The sequence below is a fragment of the Brachyhypopomus gauderio genome, chromosome 7 (genome assembly GCF_052324685.1).
Source record: "Brachyhypopomus gauderio isolate BG-103 chromosome 7, BGAUD_0.2, whole genome shotgun sequence".
Lineage (NCBI taxonomy): Eukaryota > Metazoa > Chordata > Actinopteri > Gymnotiformes > Hypopomidae > Brachyhypopomus > Brachyhypopomus gauderio.
In genome coordinates, this window is record NC_135217.1 from 32,026,565 (window position 1) to 32,050,052 (window position 23,488).

The following is a 23,488-nucleotide window of genomic DNA, read 5'->3' on the forward strand; positions in this document are numbered from 1 at the left end:
TCCCTCTAACTCTCTCCCTCTCCCTCCATCTCTCCCTCTAACTCTCTCTCTCCCTCCATCTCTACCTCTAACTCTCTCTCCCTTTCCCTCCATCTCTCCCTCTAACTTTCTCTCTCTCTCTGCTAGTACATGCAGTCACAGGCTGACAGCCTCTAATTCATGCCCCCACAGGAAGAATGCTTCTGTTATTAATATCGCCCACCTCCAGCTCAGCGGGGCCACCCGACCAAGACCAGGCTGAGCTGTGGTGCGGCCAGACAGAGCCAGTTACTTAAAGTCAGACTTTTCTGTTTCACAACACAACAGTAATGATAATATGCTAGTAAGTTCAGGAGTACTCTCTAATGTGAGTGACAGCTACTGGCAAACAAAAACAAACCTGGGAAGACAAAAGTGTGCAGTGGTAGAATAAAGACACCTGAAGATGTGGCGGCCACAGGCAGGTCATTCAGCTTCTGTTATAAACTGATCCACCGTTCGTCTTGCTCTTTATTACAGATGAACGTGTGCATGTCTCTTCCTGAGAGATTCAGGCTTCTCGTGAGCCACTTCTACCCCAGCAGGACCCAGCAGGACCCAGAGGGCCGCGGGACAACACCTCCACACGCCTTTACTCACTCAGGACGAGGCCGAGCTATGAGCTCAGGCTTACACAGAGTGGAGCCAGTCGCGCTCCAGATTCACATGATGCTCTTGGCGGCTGATTTGCACGCCATCAGCAAACTGGCGGGCGAGTTAACCCGGTAAATCCAGGCATTGTGAGCTCGGTTATGGCATGACTAGCGTCACTAACTTGCACAGAATGTGGCTGTAAGTTGTGCAGTATCCAGCATACAAAGCAGTAACAGCGGCAGCTCTGGGCACAAGAGCAAAGAGGGTTTTGAAATCTCCGAAGAGCTGATAGAGTCTCACAGTGGGCGGAGTCACTGCTAAGTGACTGCTGGTGGGCGGGGCTATGAATGCACAACGCTCTCTCAGAACTGGCGGGTGTAAAGGCTCATAAAGCCTCTCCACATGTGTAAAAAAGTGGTCAAAACAAACAAAAAAAAACTGTTGTGAAAACTCCCATCCAACAGGTTTGTGATAAAATTATATAGTATATCCAGTATCTTATATATCCGAGCCAGAGAGCAGCAGTCATAGAACATACTGACACATTCGGTTTGTTGAAGAATAATCTGATCTCCACTAGAGATGTTCAGCAAGACATTACAAAACTACCCAGAGACAGCAGGAAGAACTTGCGGAGACTGGAGGAAGACAGGCATTGCACTGTGTTACACTGAAAAGTTTGAAAACGTGTGTGTGTGTGTGTGTGTGTGTGAGTTTTTTGTGTTTGTGTGAGCCTGCGCAAACAGATAGTGTGTGTGTTCTTTATAAAGCCCTTAACATTTATATGTGATTGTGTGTGTGTGTGTTCAACTCACTCTCTTATGTATTTGATTCGGTTTTCAGCCATGGTGGTGTTGATGCTCGATACACTCTGGTGCCCAGAGTGACGCACCCCTCTCTCTGATGCAGCTGTGGGACACACACACAAACATAAACACACATTACTATTGTTTAGACATGCTTTCTTTGACTAGGTTCTAACTCACAAGGAAATATCAAGGTATTAATAACCCTGAATAAGAATATAAAAAATGCCATATTTTGTTAATTGTGATTTTTCACCGCAATTGAAATTTGTCCTCCACTTTTTACCCATCTGGGGTGAGTTTCCCAAAACGTTCTTAGCGCTAAGTACTTCTTAACCTCGTACGTTTCATACGAGGTTACGAAGTACTTAGCGCTACGAACGTTTCGGGAAACCCACCCCTGTGCAGTTAGAACACACACACACTAGTGATTACTAGAGGGCTATGGATCACATGTGCCCAGAGCGGTGGCCAGCCCTAGCCTGGCGCCCGGGGAGCAGTTGGGGTTAGGTGCCTTGCTCAAGGGCACCTCAGTCATAGCCTCAGGTCTGGGACTCAAACCCACGACCCTCCGGTCACAAGACCAGTTCCCTACCACCAGGCCATGACTGCCCCTTAGCTTAAATCTAATTTAAAGCTAAGTTTAAAGCTTTATTCTCAATTAATTTCTACATCTGAATGAATGCAATTGTCTTCAAAAGATATGATGTTCTTCTGGAAGTTTGATATTTGAAATACTTTCAATAAATATTTTAAGAGAATGAAACCCAGTTACAAGTGACCTAATGGTAATGACTCTCTCTAGGACACATAGTGTGTTTACTCCCCCACAGTGAGGAGTCTGGGAATGGCAGACAGGGAGACCTTGATTATAACCTCAGTGATGAGTCCAGCGAAACCAAACACAAGCCACATATAAAGAGCGGAAACAGAATAGTCCTGCAGTATTGCATAACGGGGCTGCATTCTGACGGGACATTTACAACCAGGAAACATGAAGCAGCATGAAGCTCCTGTACTATAACAGGACATTAGAGCATTAACGGATTATTATGGGAGTTTTTGTGACATGGATACACGGAGGGGGTGAAAGTTATGGGACGCTGAGCTGGGAGAGAATGGGAGAAAGCTAGGTGTAGGGAAGAAGCTGTGTGCTGCTGGGTAATGTAGTCCAACAGCAGCAGTCAGTGTAGTGCGTGTGTGTGTGTGTTGGGTGTGTGTGTGTGTGTGTGTGTGTGTGTGTGTGTGTGTGTGTGTGTGTGTGTGTAGGTGGGTGGGTGTGACAGTTGCTCGTGCAGAAAACCAGCAGGTCCAAACTGTCAAGAACACCAGCATGAGTTACGGTCCTCTTCCCAAGATCTGAGCTCGTTCTGGAGTGTGTGGTCATGGATTTAACACTTTCTGGGGAGCAAATGACAGTGTTGTGATAGGAAAACCACATATATATGTGTGTGTGTGTGCACACTTGTGTGTGGTCACTAAAACACGTCACTCCTATACAGGAATGAATCATGCGGAAGTCCATCCACCATCTGTGTGTGTGTGTGTGTGTGTGTGTGTGTGTGGGGGTGTGTGTGTGTGTGTGTGTGTGTGTGTGTGTGTGTGTGTGTGTGTGCTTTACTAGCTGTCTGTTTGAATACATTTGACAAAACCCCACAAGAGCCGCGACCAGCACACCTCTGATGCGAATCAAACCTGCTGTCAGAGAGAGCAGCACAGAGGTGTTGTAAATGTGGAACTAGAGAGAGAGAGAGAGAGAGAGAGAAAGAGAGAGACAGACAGACAGAGAGACAGACAGAGAGAGTAAAACAGAGGAGAAGGTTCTGGATGCTGTGACATTAATAATTCAATGCTTGTGTGGAGGTGAATGTGATGAACACTTTGACAGCTCTAAGAACCTTTGAACTGATAATCAGTAGCAGGTTTGGGTTAGACTTCTCACTCATATAATAGTAAAGATTGTTCAGCAAAAGCAATGTTTAACTTGGCTGTTCTTCATAGAGCAGTGGCCTTTTCTCTAAAGGATAACGCTACTGCTAGCTTGTTTCCATTTGTTTACATGTTTCAACAACAGTTTCCAGATGGCACGTTTTAAGGGGCACTCAGACACTCAAACACATACTGTGATCTGGATACTGCAGGAGTGGGTACAGAACGAGAGGTTTAAATAAAGCTGATGAAACCTGAAGAGAGAACACCAGGCAGGAGAGAAACGGCAAGAAGAAGCCGGAAACACACGTCAGCCTCGTCCTGGGGGAAGTGCATTTAATCTGGCCAGAACCTGTAAATAGCTCCACATAAATGACCCAATCAATGTAAATGTCAGTGCTGCTCCAAGGAAGAAAAAACAGGCCATGTCTGCTTTTTGTTAGCGTGCACGGCTAAGGAGTGGGGGTGGGGATGGGTGGTGAGGGGGGGGGGGGGGGGGGGTTTCTCATTATCACGCAGAATGGGAGAGAAATTGTCAGGAATGCTTCATCACTTCCTTAATGCAGAGCTCTTTGCTTCCACTGGGTTCATCTCCAAGACAATACACTCAGCAGTCCTCAAGAAATGTGTGTGAGTGTGTGTGTGTGTGTGTGTGTGTGTGTGTGTGTGTGTGTGTGTGTGTGTGTGTGTGTGTGTGTGTGTGTGTTGTGTGTGTGTGTGTGTGTGTGTGTGTGTGTGTGTGTGTGTGTGTGTGTGTGTGTCACTGTGACAGAATACCAACAGTAGTTGTGCCCGTACCACTGAACCTTACTGTAAACAAATACAAACAACAGACCAGCCGTGAGTGTAAGAACCGTCCAGTCTGATCAGACGGGTCGCTGCATTCTCTGTGCGCCTGTTGGCTTCATTAGCCTCATTCCTGCTCTGATGTGTCGGGGATGACGAGGGCGTCAGCAGGCCACACTCACCGCTGGGCTGTTCTTCTAGAACATTCTCCATGTGTCGCATCATGGCCTCCACATCACTATCCTGAGGGAATACAACATGATAGTTCAAAGTCATCCACTCAGACACAACACAAAACTCTAGAAAAGACTTTTGTCTGTATTGGTTCAACCACTCTTACCCAGATTTGATGCCTTTGTGTTTAAAGAAGATATATGTATAGGAAAAAGTTACGTCACTGTACTTAGATAAGAAACTTATCTTAACGATATTAACGATTTTCGCAACGAGTTTCCCAGAGGACCACTGGCTATGCAAACATATATGTCATTAATACAATGTCCATTAGTATTAAAATGCCTTGACACTGGAAATGACCTTAATTCAGATGGACCGAGGGTGTTCAATAAACCAATCTACAAGTCTTCTCTTGGTTTCTCCAATATAAAGCTGAATACATCTCTTGCAGGTAATGCAGTAGACAACAACTCCAGCTGTGGTGATGAGGATGGATGTGTGATGACAACTGACCCTTTTGTGCCAGTTATGTTAGTGGTTGTGCTAATAAATTATCACGTAGCAAATCTAGATCGACTGCAGGCAGAATGACACAAGGTTTCCAGGCATACATTCAACAAGGTGTTAGAAACACCCCTCAAAGATTTCTGTCCGTATTCACACGAGTTTCTGCAGATTTATTGACTGTACATCCCTGATACGAATCAACCACTTCAACCACATCCTGAAAGTGCTCTACTGGATTGTTATCTCGTAATTATGAAGGCAATTTGAATACAGTCAACTCATTAACATGTTCAAGAAACCAGTATGAGGGTATTTGACCTTTGTAAGTGGCATGTGTTATCCTGCTGGAAGTATCAGAATCATCAGAAAGGGACGCACCTGGTCAGCAACAATACTCAGGAAGAATGTGGCACTTAAACAAACTTGGTATTAAGGGGCCCAAAGTTTGCCAAGAATATATCTCCACTGTTACAGCACCACTATCTGAACCGTTGATACAAGGAAGGACGGATCTGTGCTTTCATTCTGTTTATGCCACATTCTGACCCAGCCATACATATGCAGCAGAACTTGAACCTCATCAGACCAGGCGATGGCACCCAGTGTGGTGATGTGTCGCTACAGCCCATCTGCTCTGAGGTTTGAAGTGCTGTGAGTTCAGAGATGCTCTTCTGCATACGTCTGTTGTAAATAGTTGTCATTTAGGTTACTGTTGTCTTTCTGTCAGCTTGAAGCAGTCTGGTCGTTCTCACCTGACCTCTGACGTCAGCAAGGCATTTGCGCGCAGAGATCTGTCGCTCATGGGATAGTTTCTCATTTGACTGATGTCTGAAAGGGCACGAAGTCACTGCACTAGTCGAATGGAGGCAGCGTGTCAGAAGGCACCAACGTTGTGGGGTGTTCTATGGCTGCTATAGTGAAGGTGCACCAAAAATGCACTTCTGTTCCTAACGTTTGAAACACAGGTCCGTGGTCACCAACACTACAACAATATAACCATGACAGTCATTTCTTGTCTGTGTAAAACTGTGTGGAATACATGGGCCATCTTAATATATATACAACACCAGAAACCATGTTTGTACTCAATCTGAATTGTGGGCAAAACCAGGACGTTTTTAGTAATCAGTATTATAATTGCTTAGAGGACAAGGGTCTGTCACCGGGGACTTCAGGTGTGCCAAGCGTGATGTCTAGACTTACCACAAAAAATGGAAACCTAAAAACCTTTCCTGTTAAAATGTGCTACTCAATCTCGGCCCACCATACCTGCTGGAATGAATCTGGACCGCTCCACCATCTTTGTTGACGAGCTAATTATCAACCATCCGCTGAGCCAGAAGTCCATTTCAGTCTGCCCTCCACTTTCATCTGCTCACGGTCTCCCTTGTTTCATCCAGCAGTGACAAATCGTTTTAATCTGGCCAAGCACGGCTGCATGGCTGGGTGCTCTGGGAAGAGATTTGACTCTAGCTCTGCAGGCCTGAAGTGGGGGTGGGGTGGGGGGGGCGTCTGTCTTGGGAGCAACAAGACTCAGCCCGTGAGCGTCTGGGAGCCTGGCCAGAGCTTTATCATCTCTTGGGGCTTACCAGGACTCCATTTCCCAGAAGCACAGCTGAAGATCATTCTCAGTGTGGTTCCATTCTACAATGACATTTGTGCTATGACACTTTGGGAATCAGGGTTCGGGCTGCACTGGGCTCACGGTGTGTATCTCAGGACCAAAGAGTTCAGGCTGCTATATGTCCCACATTTAATAGACTCTACAGTGCTCGAGACTTATTCGGTTCAACAATGTGAAAGTCAAAATTTTAAGCTGTTTTAAAAGCAGACATTAATTCACTGTGGGGAAAATTAAGTTACGTAATTTTTCTGCGGGTCAACTCCCATCACAGCTGTGCAATGTCATACAGCAGCCATACATCCTAAATTAATAATACAAGTGACTGTGGAGAGGTGGTTAATAGGCTCCATGGGAATGGAACCATACAGCAAGCCAAACTCAAATGAAAATGTATGAAAGTGTCGATGGAATGTGAAGCTGCCCATAATTTATGCATTTTCTGTCTTATAACGAAAATTTACTCAGATATTGCATACAAGTGAGGAAAAAACTGCAAGCATGATTGGAAAAAACAAGAACTGGTGAAACTCTGTACTTGTGAATAACTTTGACTTAAACAACCCTTTGACTTAAACAAGTGAAAAGAGACCTAATAGTTCGGTTATACTCAGACTCTGGAGCTAATAACTCTTAGCAAACCTCCTCCAACAGTTCAGAACTGTTAGCTATATTTCTCTGCGTTGGAGATAGGTGATAACTAAGACAACAATAAAACTCTGAGCCAATGAAATACCTCAGATGTGTTATCCCTAAGTTTGGCTATAAATGCTAACTTGAATGAAAGTCAATAAGCAACAGATAGTATGACTGCTTCAGAATAATATTAATTGGTGGCCGCTAGCTATTATCTGCATTAGCACTTTTCCTCTGAGATAGTCTGGCTCATTTCTGCTCTTTAGCACACAGTGGGAGTCATTTAAGCTCAGAACATTTAGCTTTCCAACCATATCCAACAATATTAAGTCATTCATTCAGGGGTTGAATTTGTATTTAATTATTACTATTGGCCATACACACACACACACACACACACACACACACACACACACGTGCACACACACAAGTGTGTGTGTGTGTATATTGATTGATCAGCAAACAATTTTGCATTTACCCAGCCTGACTGAACTAGCTGTGTGCAATGCAGCAAATCTGAAGAAGAGAGACACTTGAACATTGCCCATGTAGTTAAATGGGAACCTGACCATTTCCATAACATGCTTATGTTTTCCTTTTTCATATAATTTCTTAAGATTGAGAGGTGACCTGTATAAACCTTGTGCACAAGCCTTGCATAAAGGAGTATTTTTATTAGACATCTCCTACCATTTTAACACAGTTTCCTATCATTTATATGATTCCTACTAGTGGTCTGAATCCTAACACACATGCCAGAAAAGATATGAGTATCACTGACATTTAAATGTCTTTTACAAAGTAAATCTTATTTGACTGGCACCAGTTTCTGTCCAAAGGGAGAGTTCTGCTACACCTGTCCCTCCTCTAGAAGTCTCTCACCTGTGCAGGTGTCTGGCAGAGGTTGTCAGCGCAGGACAGACCCCTCGAGAAATCATCTTCATCCGAGCCAGACTCAAAAACCTCCTCAGAATAATATGCCTCCGCATCCTGTGGGTCCTCTGGAATGCCTGAAACATGCAAACGCACGTGCACACGCACACGCATGCATGCACACATACACACACACATACACACACACACATACATGCACACACAAATATGATCTCCTTAATTTTTTGATGCTGTTTGAATAACACAGATGTGTAAAGTGTAAAATGCTGTTTAAGAAAAATGATGTTTTGGGTGTTTTAAAGTGGTGTATTAGAAGCTGATGCAGATTCACTGTAATGCCATTTCTGCTCAGGGAGAGTGTGAACTCTCTGAGCCCAACTGGAATTGATCATTCATTTTTAATTCTGCAGTCCACAAAGACAAGCAGCTCAAAATCCAGGGGAATCCACAGCATTATGACAGTCACGTGAGTGCAAACACAATTACTGTTCCCAGCTACACTGCTACATGGCAATACTCCTCTGAGACATATACAGGTACTACAGTGTATGGGAAAAGAGAGAGAGAGAGAGAGAGAGAGAGAGAGAGAGAGAGAGAGAGAGAGAGAGAGAAAGAGTGTGTGTGTGTGTGTGTGTGTGTGTGTGTGTGTGTGTGTGTGTGTGTGTGTGTGTGTGTGTGTGTGTGTGTGGGTGTGTGTATGAGTGTGAGCAAGAGAGCAACTTGCCATTCATCGCCTGAACAGTTTCATTGTCTCGGGTAAAGGTCTCCACCTGAGCTCCAGACAAGGGTCTAACTGCCAAAGAGATAGCAACAGTACGTGTGTGTGTGTGTGTGTGTGTGTGTGTGTGTGTGTGTGTGTGTGTGTGTGTGTGTGTGTGTGTGTGTGTGTGTGTGTGTGTTTGTGTGTGTATACAAAGGCAGATGTTAGAGGCCTTGGAAAGGGCCATTTCATAACAGCCCCCAGTAATGTAGGAAGATGCACTTTATTTCAAACTTCAAAACAAGTCAAAACAAGTCTGATTACTACAATGTTCTCCACAGAGAACAGAGAATGATCTTTGTTTTTGGAGAGATGCTATACACTAAAAAGCAGCCCTAACCAGCCTGAGAGGCAGTCTTTAAGAGGCAGTGCTTGTTAAGAGTGAGTGCTCTTCCTTCCCGCCTTTATATCATATCAGACTTATTATTTCCACCATCACCTGCTAGATAATACTTTTGGTTTGGATGTGTGTTGAAGAACATCCAGTTATGGTAGAGATAGTGTGTGTGTGTGTGTGTGTGTGTGTGTGTGTGTGTGTGTGTGTGTGTGTGTGTGTGTGTGTGTGTGTGTGTGTGTGTGTGTGTGTGTGTGTGTGTTGATTTATAAACAATTTAGCATTTACCAAGCCTGGCTGAACTAGTGAATAGCTGTCTCCCAATCCAGAAACAGAATGTGTGCAATGTAGCAAACCTGACCAAGAGATGAGAGAAGTCAACCATGAAGGTTGATACCACAAACCAGCAGCAGAAACCTGCAGGGCCAGTAGATGATTCATCTTAACAAAGAGTTCAACAGCGTCCACTCCTCCCTTCCACTGTAGCACAGGGAGCATCTCTCAACCCCCTTCTCAGCTATTAGGTCTTCTAATTGAAGCATTTAAAGGGAAACTCAGCAAGTGAGTATTTAAAGTACATGTTCTTTGGTGTATCATTGGTGCACAATTTTTTTTCTCAAAAAAGTTAAGAAGTAAGGTCAAGAAGTTTCCCCGTGAGGTTTCTTCTGTGCGGTTACATTATACGTAGGTCTGCAGTCTTGAAAAAAAAATTAGCTGCCAATGGCTGCTGACAGCAGGAGCTTTGGAGGTTAATTTGTGCTTGGTTTCTTACATGTAAGACTAACCAAACAAACATTTCACATCAAAGAGGAAGCAGAACTGCTCTGTTTCTTCAGAGAGGTTTCTGCTCTTGGAACATGTCTGCAAAAACAATGCAAGCGTGAGAGGAACATGGTGGCGCTGAGACGCAGCACAAAACCAACCAGACCCAGCAATTTGTTCATGAAAGTGTGAAATCCCATCATGTGGGTTGGGTCTCCTCCCAGGAGTTCGTCCTGGCTGTGATTCAAAAGAGGGGCATCTGGACACACACGTCCTCATGTAAATGATGACTTCAATCTACATTCATGAACAGGGCATGTCTTGAGCACCAGCTCAAAATATTTTCAATAATCATGTTTTTTTATATAATCTGCTTTGTTAAATCAAATATACAATCTGAGACAAAATTAAATATAGTGAAAATTAGGATGGAGGATTATGCTGAACCTTACTGAAGATCTTTTGCTTTTAAATATTTGCTGGGATTTTGTTCATGTTTGTTTTGTTCTTTTGTTCTTCATCATCATTTTTTCTTTTGTTCTTCATTATCAGTGTTTAGTTGTCTTTATTGAAACATGCACTAAGGCATTGTTGTCTAAGGCATCATATGCTGTAGAGATTTGGTGACCCTATTCATGTTGTCTGACTCTAGTTTCATGTACTGTATGCACTTCAGCCTGTAGTATTTGTGCCCTTTGCATTGTGATCTGGTGTTATTTTTAAATATCCAGCATAACATTTTTCATGATCAACTATAGAGAGCTTTCAAGACACATTAGAGGAACATGAATGGTGGAGAGAACAGAGACAATACAGGGAGGAGACAAAAAACACAAACAAATGCCCCTGGCACAGACACCTTGAGGACCACAACAGCACTGGAGGGAACTGGGGTACAGTGTGGTACAGTGTGGGGAACTGGGGTACAGTGTGGTTTTACACTGGAACAAAGCCTCCTCAACGTAAGTGGTCACTGCCCACTAAAAAGGGAGAAAATTCTGGATCGAAAACTGAACAATAAAGATCTACTTGTATACAGAGAATATCTTGCAAATGTTTTGCAAGTTTTCTGGTATTAAAGGGCACATGCACAGTGATGCAATTTTGCTGCAAATGCTTCTGATGCCCACATGCCCAGTGGTGCCTATTTGTGGCAGCAACCCAGCAGAGATTATTGTGAATACAGTAACTGAGAGTATTGTATCTGGGTGTCTGGTACATATCAAAACGCATGGCAGCAATACCACGTCAAGAGGATGCTCTTCTCTGCTTGGTGTGCACAAACTAAACATCGGTTTAGAAAGTTTAATAAATTCTGCACTTTTGACCAAAATAGGAACTTTTTATTGCTCAGTTTGATCAAATCCAGTGTGTGACTTTGTTGAGATCTCATCAGAATGAATCAATAGTTCACAATTTCCACCATTCTTTCTATCATATCTCTTTTATGTTTTGGAGAAACACCAGAGATATTATGAAGATCTCAGTTTCCTACGGGAGAACACGGCATTAAAGCAAAGCCCGAGGTAAAGAGTGGAGCTCCAATACACCTGTGTGTACAGCTGTCTGAGCTCAATTCACTCAGGTCCAAAGACATACTACAGCAAATGGACCTACAGTCCAAATACTAGCAACTTTACTATAACTTATGACATAACCAATGATAGGTTAGAGTCTGAAAATACCCTTAACTGAGACCTTGCCAGAACCAAGCATCAGTACTGACCCTAGAATGAGAGCTACAAGACAATATAATGCTATAGAACACAATACGTTTCAAGGTGTCAAGTGCAAATCTAAATCTGAAAAGTGTCTGATTAGGTTTAATGAAAGGAACTTATTATACCTTCTTTACACTGTCACATCCATCTCTCTAGCCAAGCCGATCTAGATCTAAACAACGTGATCTACAAATCTGTAATATAAACAGCTTAACTCACCACATTTTAGAATGTAAAAATGATAAGAAATTCAACTTCTTTAACATGAACCACATGCAACACAGACATTAATGGAAAACAGCATTCGCCTTTAACACAAAGTAGGATGTTTATTACTCTCTCTTGTTGCATATAGACGACTTAAATTCTGTTTTGGTAAATGTGTGGGGGGATTAACCACCCATCCTGGTGGGATTATAGCAATATTTTCACTTCTGTGTTGGTGTGTTGGCTTCTTTTGCTTTGTGTTTGTTTGTTTGTTTTGTTCATTCTTAAAAATATAATTTTCACAACTTGTGATTTTCTGGTCATTTTAATTTGATCATTTCTAGTCTTTTTAATTTAATAATCACATTAATAATAAACATTTACTAATCATGCTTCTTTGTTAACTAAGCAGCACATGGCATCTCTGAATAATACCAAGTTGATTCATGTCTTTAAATGTCATGACTAGTCTGATGCAGTCAAAACTTCACATGCCCAGTGACATGTAGTGACAAGACATCTTTAGTTATATTGTGTCCTGTCAGTCATGCCTTCTGTGTGCTCAGGACTCAGGACACTACGGGACACTAGAAGATGCTGAACACTGAACAATGCTGATATCATCCGGAAATGGGGAAGACGTTTTATTAAAGGAGCACATGGCTCCTCGCAGACAACACGCTGCCGGTCAAACATTTGATTCAGACAACATGCTGCCATCTAAGCCACACGTGCAGCTGAATCTGTTCAATCGGATTATAAGAACCGTGACCAGTGGTTCCAGTGAATCAGGGTCTCCACCGCTGCTGGTGTTCCAGTGGCAGGTCCATCCTTCTCGCCTCCACCCAACACCATTACTTCAGAAAACACACCACCGTGTCTGCCACGGCACAACATTTATCTGCATCTCAGCTTCCTGAGAGGAAGGCCTCCAGGCATAAATCTGGTTAGACTGGTGATACTGGTGATGATGTAATATATTCCATATTAGAAAGAGCAGTGATATGTATTATTTACACAAGGAAGAGGATGGCAAACAGATATAGAGCTTGTGCAGGTTTATAGATACTGAGACATAGATACACAAGTTGAACACACAGTAAGAGAGATATACTGTAGCTTATGCGGTATATTTATGCCAAATATGTACAAAATGTAAACTTTTAAGTGCAGTGGTAGCATATTTCTTCAGAAGGATTTGATCAGATATCACTGGCCTTTCAACTTACTGCTTTATTTTTTAGTCAGCCAATTAGCTAATACCTGAATGCTAGCGAACTAGCTATAGTTTTATACTGGGTCCCTGTAATACAGCCAATCTCTCCTGCACATATTTTTATTTTAAACCCCACTGTTCTATAATCTTTTTTTATTAGAAATTAGTAGTTAAACCACATATTAGGCCAGATGAACATCAAACATCTGCCCCAACAGGTAGTTTAAGCTGTAATGAACTTAACAGTTGTACCTTAAATGAAGCTGTGCATTAACCCTACACCCCAAAACTCTTCCCAACATATTTGGTCATTTTCTTTTGTTATCAGATTTATTGGACATCTCCTAACCCTTCACCTACATCGATTTCTGGTGTAGCGGTGAATAAATACAGTAATAAAACCAGCTACATCTGTGTTGCCCTGTCTTCACCCTGGGGCAACATCATATGAGCACAACACAGGTAGGTTTAACATTGCTCCAAGCAATTCAGTATTAGAAATACTTTAAATAAATTTCAGTATAATGTTGAAGTGGGATTAAGACTGCCCTCATTCCAGCCTTAACCCCTGGTCATAAACTCACTAAATGTTTATTTAATGGAGATGAATAAGAAGCATTACAGAGCAGTAGAGCCCAGTTTAATGAGACTGGAGGCTTAGCCAGGGTACACCATCCCCCTCTATCTTCCCCTGATAGTCTCACTGATGTTAATCAGCAGTGTTCCTTAACCTGAATCACTTGTGCAAAAAAGCACTAGCTATTCTTTTATTTAAGATTGAAACACTTCTCCCCATAGTCCCATTACCTGGAATCTCTGACTGAGTTTCAGGATTTAAGCACAAATGAAGTGCAGGAAGCCGCTGTCAATTACACGCTCGTGTTTCCCTCCTGCCTTTGAAGACTTACGTTAGCATGTGGAGGCATCTGTGATGAGCATAAAACCCCCAGCAATCATTTCCAGCAAGCACTTACACCTGTCCTGCTTTATAATCATAATTAGAAATTCATTTTTTAAAAGGTAAAAAAAGAAGAATTATATGAATATGAAAATGAATATAATTTGCAAATTGTCCGTGTTTATGATTCAGACCTGCGTTTGGTGTGTACAGGGAGGTCCCTGGTGGAGCCATTAAAGTTTAGCTGGAGACATCAGCAAACGTAGACACTCATTTACAACCGTGAAGATAAACATATGCACTCCCTCGAGCTCCGAGCAGCTCACAGAACGAACAGCAACAAGGCCTGAAAGAAAACACCCACTCCTCAGTGTTGGAGACACCCCACTGATCAAATATAAGAAAGGGTTCTTCTAATGATTTTGCTGAGAAGTTTGCCTGTCGTGACTCTTCCGTCTGTAAGAAGTAACAGTATTGAAGCATGCAGCATCATTTACTGAAGACATGAGAATTGATTCTACTTTATTAACAGAGAGCCTTACTGCTATAGCTGTGTCCTTCCCTTTCTCATCTTACCACAGTTCAATCATATAACATATAGAAGCCTGCATGATATATATAGTGCCATCCTGCATGCAATATATCCGTACTTACACTCTATATTAGCTCTAAGTGCATAGGTTTCATTGCCATGTTACAAGTTTCCCTGTAAATTCAGCATAACACAACTGTTTTTCCCCCTTTTTTTGTTTCTAAATAATTTTGGCTCCTCTCTTAGTTGCCCAATAATGCAAATTTATCTCCTCGTCTTTTTAAAAGGTTTCATTTCCTCTGTAATCTACAGCGTTAAGCCAGGAACACAGATAAGCAGCCTGTCTTTGTGGAGAACCTGGAGATTTATTGTCATGATAGCAGAACTCCATTATGGAACGAGGAAGGAAGCGTTTTTCTTTCATTTAGTGTTTGATCTGGATAATGATCGCCACATGACCATTAGTGATGATTCACCAGCGCTTCTCACAGGTTCTCCGTCATCTACAAGGTCCTCGACAAATCTGTTTTTAATAGACCACTTAATAAACAAATCAATTTTTCAATAGGCCACACGCACATTGCTAGATTAATTGATAGTTATGATAACACTTAAATTGGTGTGTAATGTGTTTTTTCCGCCTGTGCACAACTGCACTTCACACTGCAAGACTATTTATGGCCTCTAAATACGGAGCTCCTGGTCTCATGGACTTGTTCAATCCAAACACTGATTAAACTACTTAATGTCAAACAAGAATTACCTTTTGATCAGATGAGCCTGGCAGATCTGACTGGATCAAAGGCTTGGACGGGTACTAACTGTATTCTAGCCTGGTCCTCCCGGTCTCATGTACCATACTGCTTTCACCAGGTGTGCATTTCCACTACTTTGACACACCTCACGTGTCTCATGAAGGGTTGGTAATGGACTGCTGAGCTAAAGCAGGTGTGTAGATCCTCAAACGTGAGGATGGTGTGGGCTCCTGAGAGCAGGACCTGGGAGCCTCCTCCACACACCGGCAGGTTGGGCATCGCTGCCAAAGTCTTCAAGTGTCATGAAAATCTGATGAAATAAATGCTTGTCATTACCTCAGAAGGCTTCATGCCATTTACTAGAAAGGCTTCTTGTCATTGACTAGAAAGGATTCTTGTCATTGACTAGAAAGGTTTCTTTTCTCTCTATAGATGTCTGTACAGATACATCTCCAACTACTTCCCTGTGGATTAGCATTTAAATCTAGCACAGCCCCCTGAAACGTATTATCAATAATAGATTAGCTTATCTGGTTTTCTGATGTTAAGATTTTATTTAGATTCAGTCTTGGTCTCTCCGTCCTATGTCTCATTGTAAGTTTTTGGTTTTTGGTCTGGTGTTTTTACGTCTTTGGCCTACAGCAACAGAGTTATTGAGAATCACACTCTGAATGGTCTACGCTCTGCCACCACTGTCACAAATCTTCTCTGCCATTTCTTGTACAATCCATATACCAGGTGTTGGATGGCAATGTTGATGAACCGAAACACATTCTAGCAAGTCTAACCAGTCCCCATGCTGTCTGCAGTCAAACTCTGCAGTCAAAATATCTCCCATGGACACCACCTGCTGTCTCAGCCATCACAGCACTGCACACATGAGAAGCAACCCCTCCACTACCCACGACTCCACTCCCCATTATGAACACACCACGCTTACTGTCCCTGCTCAGGGTTCCCACGGGTGCCACCAGCAGCCATGTCCACATTAGCTGCACAACCGACAGCCACTGAAAGCAGATGTCACAGCCAAGACACCGATCTGTCCACCTGAAACCTACTGGCCTATTGACCTCTGTCCCGGGATGCTCCCGAGTGAACTCTGTGCCAGTGACTGAGAGTCGATTGCACAGAGGACATGCAAATATGCTGAACAAGCCGAAACCCAAAACTCATTCGCACTAGAAAGGGCACTCACCATGTTCTGCTGGAGCTGACACTGTGTCTTTATCAACATTTTGATTTCCCGTCCTTCCCGAATGGCTGATTGTTGTAATATGTTGACCAGCGGTCGGCTGGGCCGAGCAGACCGTGATTTCACTTTTTTCCTTAGTGATGGAAAAAACGTGAGGACAGAAACTCAATACTGAAGGTTTTCAACTAAAATTTTGAACTATGAAAATGGCTTTTCAATTTTTGATGACTTCATGCTAAGTCTACGTGAACATAAAGGAACATAGAAAAACGCAGACCGACCTTCAGGACATTTACGCTGACTTTCTGAAAATGTTTGGACCGGAGCTCCATCATGCGATGGTGGTTCTCTTTGTATTTGTCCTCCACAATCTGTCTGTTGAATGAAATAACAGAACGTGAAACTGCACCTGAACCAAACACACACAGAATAATCTATACAGGGCTCTCAAGTTTTGGATTCATGTCAGAGTGTGAGAGTTGTTGACGGGGGGTGGCGAACGTTAATTGTTGAGTGGGGGGGTGGCGAACGTAAGTTGTTGAGCGGTGGGGGGAACGTAAGTTGTTGAGCGGGGTGGGGGTTTGTATATCGCGAACGATCGCCAGTGGAGGGCGACATAGATATGGATCGGAGGTAAATAAACTAGATTTTTTTTTTCTCGCCGTGTGAAATCGGAAGTGTGGCGTGTGAGCGTGTGAAGACGGTCAAATGCGTGTGTCACACGCTCAATGCGTGAGACTTGAGAGCCCTGTCTAGCTGATGAACTGTTGTATACTGTTAATGTCATATACTATATTCTCTTAGTACATAGATCCATGAGTTCATCTCAACATTCATTTGTAGTAGAAACAGTCAGCCAGTTTCCATCAGTCGTGATGTACGGGTGAACAGGCCTATGAAACCGCACCTGCTGGACCATGGGAGCAAGCAGCTTGTTTCTGTTAAGATTACAGGAGTCCACCCTATAGACACTTATTGATCCAGTGACAAGCTGAAAAACATTAAAGGACTCCAGATAAATATCAGGTGTTGTTAATGTGTTTCTGGGAGACAGAGGCGGCTATTTGGCTCTTGATAGCCGACTATTCCAAACGTCCATATTTCATCAGTATCTGATCCCAGCATGTGCTGCTGCAAATGGCTTTGCCATAAAATGGCACAGAGAAATCTGCTGTCGGAGAATAAAAAAACTCGAATCAATTTTCAAGACAGTGTATATAACCTGTCGTCAATTATATCTTTAAAAGTTTTGTTCAATGATTTAATGTCTGGTGCAAACATTTGGGATGTGGTTTTGAGTGACCGAGAGAGGCAGGAGGTAATTTGTCCCAACACAAATTCACTGTAAAGTGAAGCCTTTTTCCACACCCTGCCACCAATGGAGATTTTAGAAGGACATTTTATCTTCTACCATTTATCATTTTGAATACTGAAATATGTAACATTGTCAACTAGCAAGATTACAGCTTGTGAGGACCTAAGGTAACATGAAAGAGACATGACTGAAATGGTCTCCATGACGCTATGCTTTGCTATGCTAACTGCTAGTGCTATGCTAACTGCTAGTGACTAGTCAAACATTTACATTTACCGCATTTGGCAGACGCCCTCGTAATAAATAGACGGGTCAGGACACTAGATAGGTCAGTGTTAAGACTATCAAGCCAAAGCCCTGTCCAGGGTGGAAGACACTCAACATTAAAACAAGAGTCATTTTTTCTCTTAAGTGCATGTTTAAGTGCTTGGTTACTCAGTGAAGAGGCTAGTCTTCAGTTTTCATTTGAAGACAGCCAGTGACTCATTCAGCTCTGCAGACAGCCAGTGAAAGTTCATTCCAAGAGACAAGAGAAGTCTTGTTGCGTGTCGTCTTTGTATCTTGGGGGATGGTGGTTTGAGTCAAGCAGTATTAAAGGCTCGAAGGCAGCATGGGGCAGAACCATTTGATCAATGTCTTTGGGTATGTGGGAGCCGGTCCAGTTATGGCTTTGTAGGTGAGTGTCGGCGTTTGAATCTGACAGAGCCATTACAGGGGGTCAGTGTAGGGAACCCAGCAAACAGTTTACTGGTGGTGTGGAGTTTAGCAGGTGCAGTTTACCATTAGCTACATCCATATTAACACCACTCACTTCAGCCTCTTTGCCCTCTCATCCGCCACCTGCTGTTTCCTGAGCCTCATCCGTTCTCGGGGGCTCATCTTCTCGACCTCTGACCTCTCCCTCAGTGTCTGCAGGTGCACCTTCGCCTGTCTGCAGGGTCAGAGTGGGGACAGGCAATGTTTTGTTCAAATGTTTGATGCTTTTAAAAACACATAGCTTTTGAATTTGTAATAACAAGAGCATTTACTTGTATATTCTTAAGAACTTCAAAAGAGCTTTAAAATTACTGAAGACTTGGAATAGTGCTTCGTGTGTGTGTGTGTGTGTGTGTGTGTGGGTGTGTGTGTGTGTGTGTGTGTGTGTGTGTGTGTGTGTGTGTGTGTGTGTGTGTTCAGGATGTGTCAGAGTGCATGTATGCGTTTTAAAAAGCAGCCTTTGTGAGCGGCACGTCAAAGTTTTTAAAGACAAATTATGCAAGATTATACTTACATAATATATGCAAATTCCTTCTGTGCAGGACAGTGTGTTTGATATGTGCAAGGATGTTCAAAGCAGTAAATGGCCTACTTGTGCTTAGGAACATTCCACTGAATGTAAAGACTTCAAACAGTGTCATGAGGGCATTCGTAATCACAAACTGGCAGCGTCACATAAGCAGAGTGCAATTTCTCTGCCAAGCAGCCATATCTAAAAATATTAATGATGGAGTTGTAAAAGTCTAACTGAGGTGGTGCTCAGTAGGTTTTTCCTGCATCATAGCATTAGTATTACTGAACCATTTCCATTAGCTCTTGGCTAACATTGGTGTGGCCTCAGGTGGTGAGGTTTTCCATTAACATCACGCATGATGGCTGAATTAATGGGGCACGAGTCACTCGTTAGCTGCTGCTTGATTAACACGTTCCTAACAGTGGGCACACAACAGACGTATTTTTAGATCTCCTTTTAACAAGCAGGTGCGAGGAACAAAAGAGAACGGAGTGTTGTTCCCAGGTCTCCGCGGCGATCACGCCGTCACGAGTCGCTCGGCCGAGTGTCAGCTGACAACCGCCAGCTCTGCTCACCATGGAGCGGGAAGGTGAGAAGCGTGTTGGTGATTTAAGTTTAAGCACACGCGGTTATAACTCACAGCGCTCTGGCGATTTGAGACACGTCCCTCTCGTCTGCCGACGCCTCGTCCCTCAGCGCCAGGTCTGAGAGCTGATACACAACGCTCTGTGGAGAAAAGAAAACATGTGAATGTGTGTGAAAGGAGACGTGTGGTGTAGACCAGGAGATGTTTGGTGTAGACCAGGAGACGTGTGGTGTAGACCAGGAGACGTGTGGTGTAGACCAGGAGGCGTGTGGTGTAGACCAGGAGACGTGTGGTGTAGACCAGGAGGTGTGTGATATAGACCAGGAGGCGTGTGGTGTAGACCAGGAGACGTGTGGTATAGACCAGGAGGCGTGTGGTGTAGACCAGAAGGCATGTGGTATAGACCAGGAGACGTGTGGTGTAGACCAGGAGGTGTGTGTTGTAGACCAGGAGACGTGTGGTGCAGGAGCTTTAGCAACAGAAGTTCAGATCTGTTAAACTTTACCTTAAAGTGTGTCGGAACTCTGAGGGGATGCAAAGTTAAACTTTGAATAACTCTGAACTGTTTCTTTTGTTGATGCACCTGATCTACACTACACGCATCCCGAAAACGTTCTATATGTGGATCATTGAGGAAATATGCGGCATTCTATCTTACTCTTATTCAAATGATCAAAGTGGAAATGGAAAGACAGACAGAGACATTATCCTGGGGGAGACAGAGACATTATCCTGGGGGAGACAAAGCACACTAAAAGAACAAAACATTTACAAAGGCACAAATTACACAGCCAAGTAAAAGCTTTGACAGCATGGAAACAGAAGCACAACAGAGGACTACATTAAAGGGTATTGTGTTTGGTGTCATTGTTTGGATAGCCACAGCCACCCTGATTACATGGTTTAGGGGTGTGATGGTATGATAGCCTTTGAGTGTGTGTGTGTGTGTGTGTGTGTGTGTGTGTGTGTGTGTGTGTGTGTGTGTGTGTGTGTGTGTGTGTGTGTGTGCGTGTGTGCGTGTGTGTGTGTGTGCGCGCATGTGTGTGTGTGTGTGTGTGTGTGGCTCTAACAATGCAATTAAACAACTTCAGTAACCTCGATTATGTGCTGTGTTAAATTGTGTCCTTCAGGGAAGCTAAACTACAGTGAGTTCTTCTGTGAAACTAGTGTCCTAGTGTGAAATTAGTGTGTCCTTCAGTGACAATGAGACTGTGCAGGACCTCCTCTGATAGTATATGTACAGTTTGATTAATGAGTGCTACACTATGAAATCTGCAGGGCAATAGAAAAAATAAATAAGTGGGTGTATGTGAGATTTAGTGGTCAAGGTTTTATCCCTCTCTAACAGCTGAAATAACTGACTGTAATTCTGCCAAAATGCTGAGCGATCATGAATGCTTCCATGATCATGCAAGCCACATGACCTTGGGTGGTACGTGTGTGGTTATTTTTAAGATCATGAATGAGAATTCCTGAACTCCAGCAGCATTAAATCACTCAGATTATATCATATTATCACTTAGATTATAACATTCAAAAATGTCTTTCACTGCAGTGCTGCTGAGGAAACTGCACTAAGAAATCAATAAGTTGCCAATTCTGAGTAATAAGCCTTGAGTACTGCTGACCCAGTTGGGCTAGTTCTCCTGCTGATGCATGCGGGCCCCAACACTAGTGTGAGGCAGACACAGGGCTGTCGGACCGGTACTGTAGAGAGCAGTGACTGTACCTGCGTGAGCTCCCGTGTGAAGCCCAAACGAAGAGCGTCAGCAGCAGAGAGACGACACCTGGGGTCCTTCTCCAGCATCCTGGCCCCAGAAAAAAGAGAGAGAGATGTAAGAGAGGGAGAAGCAAAGAAAGAGAAAGGGATAAAGGGATAAAGGAGAGATTGAATGAAAAAGGGGCAGAGAAAAAACATAGACTGTGATCATTTTAAATCAAGCCAGTTTTACTGCCATGATCGAAAGATGAAAACGGTTCACTAACAACTAACATTCACTGACAAAATGACCTCAATTTTTAACACTGACAACACGCACTAAACATCTTATAACTACTTTTCCAAAGCAGCTGTGATTTTAAATGTTGACTATTTCCCTGCAAGATTAATATTCAATTCCAGGTGAATATTAAACTGAGAAATTTTCTTTACAGTGGGGGTTTTACTGTATTACCTGTCTTATAGACAACCCAAAGGCAGAAAGTGTTCAAAAACAACAAAAACCAGTATAGCCTGAAATATGATTCTGTCCAAGCAGAGCAGCAATGCCTTCAGCTAAGTCTGGTGTAATGCAATACTCAGTACACAAAAATAGTAATGTTAGTAACAACAAATGCGAGGCAGTTAGCATTTTACAGTATGAAAACTGTATCATAGCTTTGGCATTTGCTACCTATGACATGTAGCTAGTGGCGCATAGCTAATGGAGCAAAGGCAACGTGGCGTCTCACACCTCTGCATTAAGGTGTTTAGGTCCCGGGAGAAGTGCTCCGGTAGGGATGGCGTGGGGCCCTCCACGATCTTCAGGACCACACACAGGAAATTGTGTCCCTCGAAGGCGTGTTTCAGACAACACATCTCATGGAGGATACAGCCCAAAGACCTGCGCACAAACACGTACACGCGCAGGAACGTGACTGGCAGGTTGGATCCTAACGGCCTTCCAAGTTCCTGAAACGCTGGGGCTGCTTGTGCCCAATAACCTGCAGGAGCCGCACACTCACAAACGGAAAACAAGCTGCGTTTGAGATTAACGCGACGCACGGGTGACATCACCATTGCAGGAGCGTGCAGGTAATTGTGTAAGTCAGTCATTGTCCTGAGATCTGCATATACAGTATCCTAATGGCCTCTGACAGTACTGTCAGGATCCATTCTCTCATATGGCTATATCACGTGAATGATGGAATGTTTTCATTACTTTCTTAGCTATCTTTCTATATTAAAGATGAAATCTATTAAATGTGAATTTGAAACCTATGGGCGAATAATTGAGTTATCATCCCACGTGGTTGAAATCAAGGCTCCATTTTGTGAGTGATTCCAGAGGCACAAGAATATGAAACCAATATCTCAGTGGTTTCAAAATCGTGATATTTAGCATTGCTCCTGGGAGGTGTACATGGCCTCTGTTTTGAATCTCTGTGAAATGGCGGTGCTCTGAATGGAAGGATGGCTAACCCTGATCTTTGTGTAGCCAGGTAGCCAGTGAAAGCATCGCTGGGAAGTCTGATCCAGCCTTCCCCTACCAGGAGGAGTGAGATTCCTTACTTTGTTTACAAAGGCAGGGAAAGTTGTATGTGAACGATTCTCACAGGGAAAGAGAAGTGGGAGAATGAGACAAGCTCTGAAACCCGATGCGCTCGGAGGAAGCGACGTTCAGCAGCTTGTGTAAAAGAATTAGCATTACCCCCCTCTCTCTCTCTCTCTCTGTCACACTGACTCTCTCCTCCTCTCCTCTCCTCTCTCTCTTTTTTTGTTCTCTAGGGCTCTGGTGTGCCTGTGGTCACGTAACTACAGTGTCCTCATCTCATTAGGCTGCCTGTGCATTCTCACACTGCAATATACTGTGTGGTGTGTGTGGGTGTATATATACCTCTATCAGACACACACCCAGGGATTGTATGTGTGCGTGTTTTGTGGTGACTAAATTAGCAGTGGATGCCTTAGGCTATTTGGCAATGAGATCGCCCTCTTTCTCACAAACTCTTTCTCATTCTCAACCATCTTTTGGCATTTCTGCTATTCCTGTTCTGTTGTTTTTACCTGGCCTTTCCATTCTCTCTCATTCTTTCATTCATTTTCTTTCAGTCTATTTCCTCATCATTCCAGCATCCCCATTTTTTCCCATAATTCCCTACTGCACTCTACCTTTATCCTCCCCCTCTCTGCCATGGCATTCTCAGTGACTAAAGACTTCTGGGTAAAATCAGCTCTTGGGGAGGATCACACTATGAGACCCAAAGGTC

General features: G+C 43.3%; 1 protein-coding gene across 1 annotated transcript in view; it reads right to left on the bottom strand.

Annotated features, from left to right (window-relative positions):
* The window catches only part of nek11 (NIMA-related kinase 11), a 60,313-nt gene that overhangs the window by 18,074 nt on the left and 18,751 nt on the right, over window positions 1–23,488 (bottom strand). Inside the window, exons 7-15 of the mRNA XM_077013304.1 lie at window positions 21,973–22,122; window positions 21,249–21,327; window positions 19,574–19,659; window positions 18,475–18,594; window positions 16,630–16,723; window positions 16,352–16,481; window positions 7,957–8,084; window positions 4,316–4,376; window positions 1,428–1,521 (exon numbers count right to left, since the gene is read on the bottom strand). Coding sequence (XP_076869419.1) covers window positions 1,428–1,521; window positions 4,316–4,376; window positions 7,957–8,084; window positions 16,352–16,481; window positions 16,630–16,723; window positions 18,475–18,594; window positions 19,574–19,659; window positions 21,249–21,327; window positions 21,973–22,122 — 942 coding nt within the window. The remainder of the gene's footprint in view (window positions 1–1,427; window positions 1,522–4,315; window positions 4,377–7,956; window positions 8,085–16,351; window positions 16,482–16,629; window positions 16,724–18,474; window positions 18,595–19,573; window positions 19,660–21,248; window positions 21,328–21,972; window positions 22,123–23,488) is intronic.